At 45.1% G+C, this 11,900-nt stretch overlaps 1 protein-coding gene and 1 non-coding gene across 3 annotated transcripts in view; both read left to right on the forward strand.

Annotated features, from left to right (window-relative positions):
• Eif5 (eukaryotic translation initiation factor 5) overlaps window positions 1-5,284 on the forward strand; it is a 7,234-nt gene extending 1,950 nt beyond the window's left edge. For both annotated transcript variants that reach the window (XM_010607271.3, XM_033766826.1), the window contains exons 5-10: window positions 451-562; window positions 1,101-1,402; window positions 1,807-1,968; window positions 2,532-2,696; window positions 2,813-2,947; window positions 3,745-5,284. In XM_010607271.3, coding sequence (XP_010605573.1) covers window positions 451-562; window positions 1,101-1,402; window positions 1,807-1,968; window positions 2,532-2,696; window positions 2,813-2,947; window positions 3,745-3,834 — 966 coding nt within the window. In that variant the 3' untranslated portion in view covers window positions 3,835-5,284. The remainder of the gene's footprint in view (window positions 1-450; window positions 563-1,100; window positions 1,403-1,806; window positions 1,969-2,531; window positions 2,697-2,812; window positions 2,948-3,744) is intronic.
• LOC117287171 lies at window positions 732-857 on the forward strand. The gene has a single exon (XR_004518384.1). It is a non-coding gene; the product is annotated as a small nucleolar RNA SNORA28 (small nucleolar RNA).
• Window positions 5,285-11,900: the final 6,616 nt, after the last annotated feature.

The following is an 11,900-nucleotide window of genomic DNA, read 5'->3' on the forward strand; positions in this document are numbered from 1 at the left end:
ATCAATCGCCAGAAATAGCAAAAATTTTTAGTTTGGAAATTTTTTTTTTTTTTTTTTTTTTTTCTTTTTCACTATGTAGTTCAGGCTGACCTGGAACTCACTGTGTAGCCCAGGCTGATCTCAAACTCATAGTGATCCTGCCACCTCAGCCTCCTGAGTGCTGGGATTATAGGCATGCGCCCACCATACCTGGCTTAGAAATATTTCTATACTTAGTTACTGTAAAAAAATTTTTATCTTGCTGGGAATTTAGCTCAGCGGTTTGGTGTCCTGCCTTGCAAATGCAAGGACCCGAGTTCAATCCCTGGTACCAAAAAACAAAAACAAAAAATTTATATCTTAAACTAGTATTTAAATGTTTTCTGAAATTTTCACACCTTATTTTGTAAATCACATTGAAATTTCGTCTTACATTGTGATTGAACATAACTTGTTTTTACTTTTTGGCAGCATGTGAATCCGAAGAAGCAAACAATAGGTAATTCTTGTAAAGCCTGTGGCTATCGAGGCATGCTTGACACACATCATAAACTCTGCACGTTCATTCTCAAAAACCCACCTGGTAAGTGTTCTTAATGAACTCCCCAGCTCTTAACATAAAGTGACTAGTTGTAAACAAAGGTAGATTTCTGTTACAGTCAGAGTATGAGGAAGTTAAGGTCCTTCTCCAGTTTCATTGGCCTGAAGACTTAGGGGCCTTGTCTCAAGCAAAGTTGCCTTTAGAGAATTGCAAGCAACACTCTGTGACAGATTATCAAAATAGTCTGGCACAATTTGAGCTTGCTACAGCAAGAAAGTCTAACCTATTCCGGCACTCTCTTTGCTGTGAGACAGGCCGTTATATAGACTTAAACATTGTTAACTACTGGGTGAGCAAGATAAATCCTTCTACCCAACAGAGAAGACCCCTGGTATTCTATGTCACATCGTTCTTTGCCTGTGTTGTTTGTTCCCTGTAAAATGCTTAGGGGGTGGATTTGATCTGAGAAGCTACTCACAATTACCATTTTGTTTAGATTTTTTGAGGGAATTACAGGCAGGGTTTTAAAATGTTTTGATAGTGATAATGGCTATGAGAATAAATTTCTATTTCTTTGCAGAGAATAGTGACAGTGGTACAGGAAAGAAAGAAAAGGAAAAGAAAAATAGGAAGGGCAAAGACAAGGAAAATGGCTCTGTATCCAGCAGTGAGACACCACCCCCACCACCCCCAAATGAAATCAGTCCTCCTCCACATGCTGTGGAAGAGGAGGAAGATGAAGACTGGGGAGAAGATACAACTGAGGAAGCTCAGAGGCGCAGAATGGATGAAATTAGTGACCATGCAAAAGTCCTGACACTCAGTGATGATTTGGAAAGAACCGTAGAAGAGCGTGTGAATATCCTGTTTGATTTTGTTAAGGTATAAAATTTATGTAATACAGGGCTAGGGATTTCGCTCAGTGGTGCCACTGCCTGCCTCACGAGTGCAAGGTCCTGAGTTCAATCCCTGGTACCAAAAAAAGTTAGTTTTACTTAACCCACAATGAGCTTTGAGCTGTCCTTTGGTTTTTTAGATATTTATTACTTTTTCATGAGGGTAATTACTAAGTAACTATCACTGGTATCTCGAATACTCTACTGTAAGGCTTATTTTCACTTTTTTCAAGAAATGTTTTTGGAGGGAAGGTTTCAGATACTTTCATTAAAAATTGTGTATCATTTAGAAGTTAAATAAGGTAGGGAAAATGTCTGGGAGAGCAGGTATATGTAGCCTAGTGAGATAAGCTTGCTCTTTTCACTGAATTATTTGCCTTTTGTTTACAGAAAAAGAAAGAAGAGGGCATTATTGATTCATCTGACAAAGAAATTGTTGCTGAAGCAGAAAGACTAGATGTAAAAGCCATGGGTCCTCTTGTTCTGACTGAAGTTCTTTTTAATGAGAAGATTAGAGAACAAATTAAGAAATACAGGCGCCATTTCCTCCGAGTAAGCAAGCTGTTTTAGAGCCATAAGTGAGATTATAGCTGTGTGGCTCAGGACCTGCTTTAATTGCTTTCGTTGTTTGCCATCATAAATTGACACCTGTGCACATCTATATATACTGCACCATGGGCTTTTAAATAAAGTGGTGTAAAGATCTCTGTTTTGACTTTTTTAATGTGACTGGTGAGTGAACCCAGAGCCTTGGCCTTCAGCTGCATTCTTGGTCCTGAGATTTGGAGATAGGGTCTCAGCAAGTTGCTGAGTTGTGCACGCTGGGCTCAGACTTGCATTATTCCTGCCTCGGTGTCCCAGGGTGCTGGGGTTACAGGTGTGTGTGGCCACACTCTCCCAGCTGCATATTGACCTTGTTGAACCATTATTGAATAAGGTCGTACCTTAACAAACTTTGTGGTGCTGGGCATGGAACTCGGGGTCTCTCACATGTGGGGCAAATGTACTTGACAGCCACATATCCCACAAAAAATAGTTTTAAAGGAGTACTTAGTTACTTAAATTGCCAACTTGTAGAACATGTGAAAAAGCAAGTCCCAAATATCTATTTGCAGTTCTGTCACAACAACAAAAAAGCTCAGCGGTATCTTCTTCATGGTCTGGAGTGTGTGGTGGCGATGCATCAAGCACAGCTCCTCTCTAAGATTCCGCATATCTTGAAGGAGATGTACGATGCAGACCTTTTGGAAGAGGAAGTCATCATCAGCTGGTCGGAAAAGGTAGGGGGCACTAAGGACCCTTCAGGGTCAGAAGTATTGAAACAGATTGGGGGAAAGGTTCGTATGAAGTGACTTTGCACACTTAAAATCTCCCCTAAAAAGCATACTCTTTTTAGGCCTCTAAGAAGTATGTTTCAAAAGAACTTGCCAAAGAGATTCGTGTCAAAGCGGAGCCATTTATAAAATGGTTGAAGGAGGCAGAGGAAGAATCCTCTGGTGGTGAAGAAGATGATGAAGATGAGAACATTGAGGTAAATGCTGAGGAAGGTGCTAAGTACACTACCAGTAGCCATGAGTGCTTGAGATTACAGTTTGGGAGCAGTAACAAAATGGCAATTCGGAGTAATTCCAAATTCAAGGTTCAAGTTGGAATGAAATACAGCCTCAGTAATTTGTAAATTACTCCCAGTATACCACTAAACTTGACATACCAGAAGTACCAAAGCTGTGCTATAACCTCAGCACTCTGGGAGGCTAAAGTGAAGAGTACAAGTTGGAGATTGCAAATTTGAGCCCAGCATGAACAAATAAACCCTGTTGCTTTTTTTTTTTTTTAGTACTGGGGATCGAACTAAAATATGAAGACCTTGTCCATTAACTTGAGTTTTTCATAATGATAACCACTGGGTATGGTAGTGCATGTCTATTAATCTCAGCACTCAGGAAGCTGAGGCAGGAGAATTGCTGTGAGTTCAAAGCCTGGGCTACATAATGAGTTGAAGGCCAGGTTAAATTAATAATGAGACCCTGTCTCAAACATAGTAATAACCCACGCCCAGGCTGTGGCCCCTTTTTTAACAGTTTCATTACCTTGTACTGTATGGCTTACAGAACCACTATGTAGGCTTTGCAAGATTATAAATACAGTTATACAAGATTATAAATACAACCTTAGACTAGTTTTAGAATTTATAGCTTTCACGAATAACATGTTTATTACTTCCAAAGAAAAATGCTGACAGAGCCTAAGTTGAACATTTGGATTTATGTTTTCTTTATATGCAGATTTTTGTGGGCAGAGGTATTATGAAATCATTTCTCTTACCAGGTGGTTTATTCGAAGACTGCCAGTGTACCGAAAGTTGAAACTGTGAAGTCTGAAAACAAGGATGACGACATTGATATCGATGCCATTTAAAAGGAAGGATGCGACCTAGCTAACAGTGTAATGCTACAAATTGTTCTCCATTATCAGCCAGAAGTGCAACATGTATGTGCAGAAGCTAAAATGGCTTAACATCGTGCTACACTTTATACTAAAATCTACTGTGAGTGGTCTGTAATTAAGCCCAGTGAGACATCTAGGGAGTCCATACACATCAATGAGCAGATGTAGTTTGCTTATTTATAGCATGTTTCTTTTGGAAAACCTAGTGGTGGACGTATTTGGATCACATTTATACAGTAAAAAAATAAAGATTTGATTTTGGTCATTTCTTCAGATTTTGGGCTCTGAATGACACTAAATAATTGGCCCCTGTTTAAAATGTTGCACCATCCTTTATCCGGTTGGGTTCTTGGAGCCTGGTAGGTTCTGCTAAGTGCTGAGATGTAAGCACAGACTAACTTGGAATTACTTTATTCAGCCTTTTAGAGCACTTTCATGTTTGATTTCTAGTCCCTCGAGTTGGCATACAGTAATTCTGGGATAGACTGGTAACCAGATGATAGTTAAACATCTTAATTAAAAAGTAAATGACCTGCGTGTCCTTTAAGTAATTTTTAAGAGCAAATTTTGAAATTTAGGATGGTGATTTTTCACTTCATGTACACTTGCCCCAGTTGTAGTCTTCAGTGTGCATTGCACGTTGGGATGAGCCAGGGAAATTATAAATTTGCAGACAAGTGTTCTATTTGTACGTAGTGGTTTTACTGAAAAAATTCAGACTTTAGTTGTGATTAAATAAAACGATTTTTGTTTGGGAGAAACAGGTGCACTTAATCTAGTAAAAGCTGAGCATAGTTTTTCAGCTTTTATTCTTAAGATTTAAATTATATTTCAAAATATTCAAATATACTGTATCCTGTGTTGTGTGTCCCCCCTCCCTTGGTGGTATTAAGGTTTATTCTTTAATGCCTTTTACTTCTGAACACAGCTTAGGCATTTTATATTTGGTTGCTATTTTGCCAAAATGTGTTACTTTGTGTTAAGGTTGACCCCCCCCATGTCTTAATTAAAGAGAAATGAAATTTAAAGCATACTTGTAAGGCGGCAGAGCCTATATTTTGGTGTAAGAGGTTTAGGGTGTTCACTTCACATTAAATACAGCCAGGCCCCTGAGAAGTCTGGACGGTGGCTATGGAATGCAGGCAATGGCCATAGCCACCTGAATTCCTTGCTTCCCGTTAGCTGATGAAGGCCTATTTGATGGGGGTCTGGACCAGGTTTGAGTAATCCTTTAAGAAACAGTCGCATTTGTTCCTTCCCACAGAGTGAACCCTGGAAATCTAGTATGTGTGGTTAATTCTGTGTGGAGCACTGGCTCACATTATTCGCCTGTTACTTTGTGATCCATCTCACAGATCTTAATAACAAATGTGTATGTAAATGTTTTTCACATTGAAATTATATAGATATTTGATAAAAATAAAGCCTTGTTAGCTTGCTATTTTAAGGGATTGGCACTTAGTGATCTTGGTGGAGGGAATTGTTCCTTGACACATTCCAGAAGTGGGGCAGGGGCTGTTTGCTTCAGGTAATGTGTCCGCCGGGAGGAGGTGCTCTTGCAGGCACACATCATGCCACCTTTGCTGCAGGGCCCTGTGTGCCAGGCTGTTGAGGGTCTTTTCCACTTGAGGGAAATGTGTTTGGTGCTTCAAAACACTTGATGGCTTGGGGCTCACACCTTCTGCAGTCTGGGGCCAAACTTCAATGGAATTGGAAATAGCCCTGATTCTATTTATAGCTTATAATGAATAATCCTTTACTTTGCTCTAATGGGTTGTCTTAAATTATTTTCCTGTCTAAAACAGCTACATTACTTGATTAAAATACTTAAAATTCTATGTGGTCTCTGCGTTAATAGTAAACTTTTAAGGTTTTTGTTTTATAGTGAAATCAAGAGCGGTCCCTTTTGGAGCTGCTGCTGACTGTATTGGATGCTGCTCCTGTGTGGTTCTTTGTTAGCCCTGTGCACAAACTTCATTACAGTGGGTCACTGGCTTCCTTAGGCAGGCCTTGGTTTTGGCTGTAGCACAAGGTGGTTGAACTGGTAGTCTGTTTGATTAACCGTTTCTTGGAAAGAATTTGAGCTGATGTCCCACAAACAGCCAGGTTGCCCTCAAACTTTTGCTAGTCTTCCTGCCTCAGCCTCTGTAGTGCTAGGTTTGCAGGTATATCCCACACCAGTACCTGGCTTTGGCTGAAATTTTAACAGACCTCAGTCAGAGTGGTATGGGATACAAACAACACAGGTGTCACAAAGAAGGGAACAGGTTCTTTTCAAGTTGACATGCAAGTGGTACCAGCTTGGTCCTCAAGTGGGCAGGAGGTGTTGAGTGAGTGCATGCTTTGTCGTGACGGGGAAACGGTTGGGGCCTAAAGCCACCCTCTCCCCAAGTATCTTTCTGGGTCAAGTTAAAGCCTGTTTTCCATTCTGTCTGTCCTCTGGTCCTGGGGTACAGAATTATTGTTTCAAGGTTAGTTGTCTGTGCCAATCACACTATTTTAAGTTGTAACTGCAGACAGTCCCGGTAAAGATGCTTTTTTACAACTTCATTTGCCTGCATTCTGTAACAACGCTGGAGTGTGACACCACCAGTCCTGCATTGTCAGTCTGAAAGACCAGCCTTTGCCTCCTTCAGTCCCAGAGGCGTCACTGCTAGGAGCAGTGCTGTGCTCTCGTCTCCCTTGTTTGCGGTGTGCCCTGTGCTGCTTCCTTGCTCTGAGGGACAGTCATGAAGTGGAGTGATGTGGGCAAATGCTGGGCTTCTGGTCATTGTGTCTAAGTGGAGCAGCACTGTTAAAGTCCCTGAGTTACAGAAGACCTTTTCAGCATGGTGCCCAGAATTATGGCCAAAAGCAGAACAGCTTTGTGCTGAGTGATGGCATGGTGGCCACAGGAGTTGCTGTGGCTAGACTGGCAGGGCCAGCCACAGGTTACTCAGCAAAGTTGGGCGTGAGCTCAGACAGTTTGGTATCTGACCCTGTGTACTAGGTGGATCCTGACTCCTCCCTGCTGCATGGGCTGCCCACCAGGACTCTGGCTGGACAGTGGAGGGGGTTTGGGTCTGGGTCTGGGACCTGCAGACTGCAGAGCAGCTCAAAGGCCGGGGCTAGTGGCAGCAAAGGTGGTGCTGCATAGTCTTGGCCTCAAGTGGCCCCTGATGACCCAGAGGTGGTTGCCATCGAAGTTTGGTGTGCTGTGATGCCAATGAGCCAGTTCGGTGGTGTGGGCAGGTGACAGCTGCCTGTAGGGGCAGCCTGAGCCAGCACAGTCTGCTGACCACCTAGGTCCAGTTGGCACTGTGAGCTGAGAGGCTCCCATCTCCTCTGCAGAGGGCAGCCAGGGGCTGCTGTAGGAGATGGGCCCAGAAGGGCTTCCTGGACAGGACGGAGGAGGAGTGTGCAAGAGGCACTACAGAAGGAGCCCACTGGAGCGCATAGCTGGTGGCGCAGGGACCAGGTTCCATAGGTTTCCTATGGGAGACATCTGGTAAGACATGGCTGGAGGACAGACCTGGCCAAAGCAGCACTTCCCACAGGGCCTTGGAGGGGGCATGCACAGTGATGCGGGGAGGGGTACGTGGAGCAGGCTGCAGAGGCCTTGAGTGATGAAGCTGAGCGAAGTGACCATCGGGCAGGAGCAACTTGAAAGGGGCAGGGTGCCATCCACACAGCATTCCGGGGTCCCATGCGGGTAGGAGTTTGCCTGGCGCTCCTTGCAGTTGCTGTCTTTTATTCTAGGCCTTGTGTCCCAGCCTGTGGTGATGCTGGATTGTGAGGGCTCGGGCAAGGGGCTGGTGGAGGAAGTTAGGCTGTGTGCAAGGAGGAAGCAGGCCCAGCCCTGGCTCCTGTGGTGGTTTCTGGTCTGCCAGACCCAGGCTCAAAAATGACAGACAAGCGACCATTGGCTGAAATCTCAAGCTAAGGCAAGATTTTTCTCTTTGAAGTGCATTGTCTCTCGTATTTTGTCACAGCAACACAAAACTGACCAGCGCACTGGGAGAAAGAAGTGTGGGAGGGCAGGTCTACAAGGAGCTGTTCCCAGGATGGGTGTAGGGTGAGGCTGGGAGGTGGCAGGCCCTGATGGGCAAGCTCCAGGCACTGGGGGGAGCTGCTGAGAGAGGGAGGGAGGAAGAATGGAGGGGCCCGTGTGGCTGGCACGGCTGTGGCATGGAGGGGTGCTGGCCAGGCTCTGAGTGTGCCTTTGAGCTTGGGCAGGTTGGGTCCCCAGGTGGCTGTGGCCCTGCTGAGGCTTGTGTCTCCAACAGAGGCGCAGGCCAGCCCAGCCCCAGCAGCTGTATAGCCTCCCCATCCTCCCTAAAAGCTGGCACCCACGAGGAGACCCTCAGAGTTTCAGGGTCTGAGGGGCACAGCTTTCCTGTGTGACATCTAGGTTCAGGGTCCTCAGATGGGACTGTACACCCTCTGTACTAACCAAGTTCTAGTGACAAAATGTAAAGTAACTATGAGGCTCACTGCACAGACCTGGCCTGGGCTCTGTGATGCCAACTGTGTGAACTTCCGGAAGGGGCAGAAACTGGAGACAGATGAGTGGTGACCAGGGATAGCAGGGGGGAGGGTGTTAGAGGAGCAGAGGATTCTTAGGCTGGTGGAGCCACTCTTTTGGGGGGTGGTTGAGACAGGGTCTCGCTGTGTAGTTCAGACCGACCTTGACCTCCCTATGCAGCACAGGCTGGCTTTGTGCCTCAGCCTCCTAAGAGTTGGGATCACAGGTGTGCGCCGTCCTGGTGGCTCACGAGGTCCCAGGCAGCACTCAGGTTGCTGGTGAGGAGGGGTAAGTGGGGGCGCTTTGGCTCCATTTAAAAATTTTTTTGTTTCATAAGTCAGACACATTTAAATACACATTGTTTCTCTGGTATGGAAAACTGAAAGTGGAGATAAGAACTTAAATGTGTAATAGACATTGGGAAATGGGAAGAAAGTGTTCAAATGGTAGGGGAACCTGGGAGGGAAGGAGTCAATCTTTAAGGAGGGCTCCGTTGCCGGGCACGTTGCTGGGCATGAGAGCTGGGACCAGTGGTTCTACAGGAAATGGAGTCGCAAGAAAGTCAGGCTGGAATTTGGGGTCTGGAGAGTGTTGTGGCTTGCGCTCAGGTGTCCCGCAAAGCCTCATGCTTTTAGGTAGCTGACTTTAGAGTGTGAGATTGATTCACGGTGGGGCTGGGCTGGGCTGGGCTCGAGGGCACTGGGATTAGGGTGTGAGTGCTGCCTGCCCTAAGAGGTCTGAATGAGGTAAAAGGGGCAGAGAGCTGCTGTGAAGTCTTTGTTGCTTTTGCTGCTTTGCCCTTCATGAACTGTGTGGCCCCTCTGCCACCCAGCCTCGGAGCCAGCTGATCTGACTATGGACTGAAATCTATGAGCTGTAAGCCATATAAACTCTTTCCCCTCCCTGGGTTGTTGGGTATTTTGTCTCAGCAACAAGAGAAAAGTAACTTAACAGAGACTTAGGGTGCTGAGGGTGTGGCTCAGTGGTAGGGCACCTGCTGCAGGAGGGAGGCCTTGGGATCAACTGCCCAGCACCAAAATGAAAAAAGAGAAAAGTGGAGAATTAGGATGATGTCCCAGAGGAAGACAACACAACTGTGTGAATAAGCGTAGACTTTCGTACACGAATAAATGGGTAAATGTTTTACATGAAAAAAGGATCACCTGATATACATGAAAAAAGACACCCACTGAAAATAAGTCCTATTGTATCTTTGGAGCAAAAATTAACATAATGGTCTTACTTTTGGGGAAATACAGTATTCATGAATGTTCGAAAAGTAGTAGCCACATAATAAAAATTTGAAAAAAATGAATTATAGCCAGTTGAAAAAACAAAGCCGTGCCCAGCACTGAGGAAGACGTCCTGTAACGACCGCCTGTGTCTCCATAGAGCCCACAGCTACCCAGTGAGGACTACTTGTTACCCAGAAAAAAGGGTGGCCGAGTCTAGGAGGCCCTGCATCACAGGGAGTACAGTGGGCATGGTGGCCTCTGGGGGAGACACCACAGTATCAGAAGGGAAGGAAGAAACCTCAGCAGGTGGGCCTCGATCAAAGTGCCTTGCAGGAAGGTAGAGCAGGGCAGATGTGGTACCACACACCTGTAATCCCAGCACTTGGGAGGCTGAGGCAGGTGGATTTCAGTGAGCTTGAGGCCAGCCGGAACTGCACAGCAAGACCTTGTCTCAAAATTTAAAATACACTAACACCAATAATTACATTAGATATTAATAGACTAAACACTAAGAGTGACCATCAGAGTGAATTTGTTTTGTTAATTTTTTTTTTTTTTGTACCAAGAATTGAACTTGGGACTTTGCGCTTGTGAGGTAGGCGGTGGAACCCCTGAGCCACATCCCCAACCCACTGTTTATTAGTTTTTCGAGGCAAGCTTTTGCTGTGTTGCTGAGGATGGCTCAAACTCAAACTCCTGCCTCAGCCTCTCAAGTGTGGGGATTATAGGCATGAGCCACCATGCCAGCTTCAAAGTAAATTTTATTTGATTTTTTTTTAGTGTTGGTTTTTATTGCTGTTTTTGAGACCTGGGCTGTGCTTGAATTTGCCATCCTCCTTCCTCCTAAGTATGAAGATTTCAGGCTCCAGAGTGAATTTAACGTTCTCCATTACAAACTGGAGTATTGTTCTGCATGTGTTTATGTGTGTTCTGAGTAAACCTCCTGGGCCTGTTGTATATTTTTTCTTGGTTTGTAAAGACATGTGCAGCATAGTGCACGCCTTTCATATCATACCATATGTGACGGTCTGCAGCTATGAGGAGGCTTGGGGAACTTTTAAAGCCTCACTTCCAAGAAATAGTATTCCTGCTGCGAAGGTACAATTCTTATTCTACAAATTCACTGAAGCTCAGGCCCATGCTTAGTGTAGTACTCAGGAACTGGCCCCAGCAGGCTAAAAATAAAAAGCGTTTTGAAACATGGAATGTTCCAATTACTGTGAAATCCTTCTAGTCCAGTGGAAGTTGGAAGGAGGTTTTTTCACTAACAGATACAGTCTTGTTAGTCTTTTCTCCTAATTAACTGTGTAAGGTGGTTTGGGCAGACGAGTGTGCTTAATACCAAGGCAATGTAGTGCAGTGTTTTTCATGTTATATAGAACATAATTGACTTTTGTAAGTTTGTGACTCTGCTCTTACATGCTGGACTGCATCCCCCACAGAATGAATGAAACGAGTCAAGTTCGATAGATCCTGGATTATGTCTGTGTCATATTTCTGCCCCTTTTAAGAATAGTATTGCATTATGTTCACTTGGATAAACTGTGATTTAACAACCCATTTAAATAAAATGCTTGCTATACTTGCAAAAAGATAATTAAAATGCACTATCAGCCAGATGTGGTAGCACACACCTGTAGTACTCCCAGCACTCGGGAGGATGAGATGGGGGTCTCCTTGAGTTCAAGGCCAGCCTGGACTACAGAAGGAGACCCTGTCTCGAAAATAAAGAAATAAAGTGCACCATCAGACACAGAAGACTTCAAGACAAAGTATCTCAGAGATCCAAGAGCTCCCACCCTGTGTTGGGGTTGGAACCCAGCCCCTGCTGTGTGGTAGAAGGGCTACTACCCCTCAGCCTACAGATTGTTTTCTTCAGTACTAGGGATTGAACCAGGGATTTCCTACTGAGTTCCATGCTCCATCCTTTTTGTATTTTTTGTTTTCAGAACCACGGGCCGGGACCTAAAGTGGAGTGTGTGGTGCTGGTGTCCTGCTGACCTGGGGAGGAGCTGGAAGGCTGCTGGTGCAGCAGCCAGGGGCCCGGAGAGCAGGAGCGCAGCTTCGGGTCGGCTCTATGTCCCCGAAAGGCAGGGCACAGCCTGGCCTCAGACCTGAGCCTGGAGCAGAGGAGAGGCCCAGGGATACCTGCCCCTGATCTGCGCCCCACACTGCCCCAGAGCAACTCCTGTGCCGGGCAGACTTCTCCCCATGCCGTTAGACTTCTGTGCAGGGCAGTGGTTCTCAAACTTTTAGTTCTCAGGACTCCTTTGGCCCTTAAAATTGAGGAGCTCAAA

Source organism: Fukomys damarensis, unplaced genomic scaffold, assembly GCF_012274545.1.
Source record: "Fukomys damarensis isolate Sample0158 unplaced genomic scaffold, DMR_v1.0_HiC HiC_scaffold_21, whole genome shotgun sequence".
Lineage (NCBI taxonomy): Eukaryota > Metazoa > Chordata > Mammalia > Rodentia > Bathyergidae > Fukomys > Fukomys damarensis.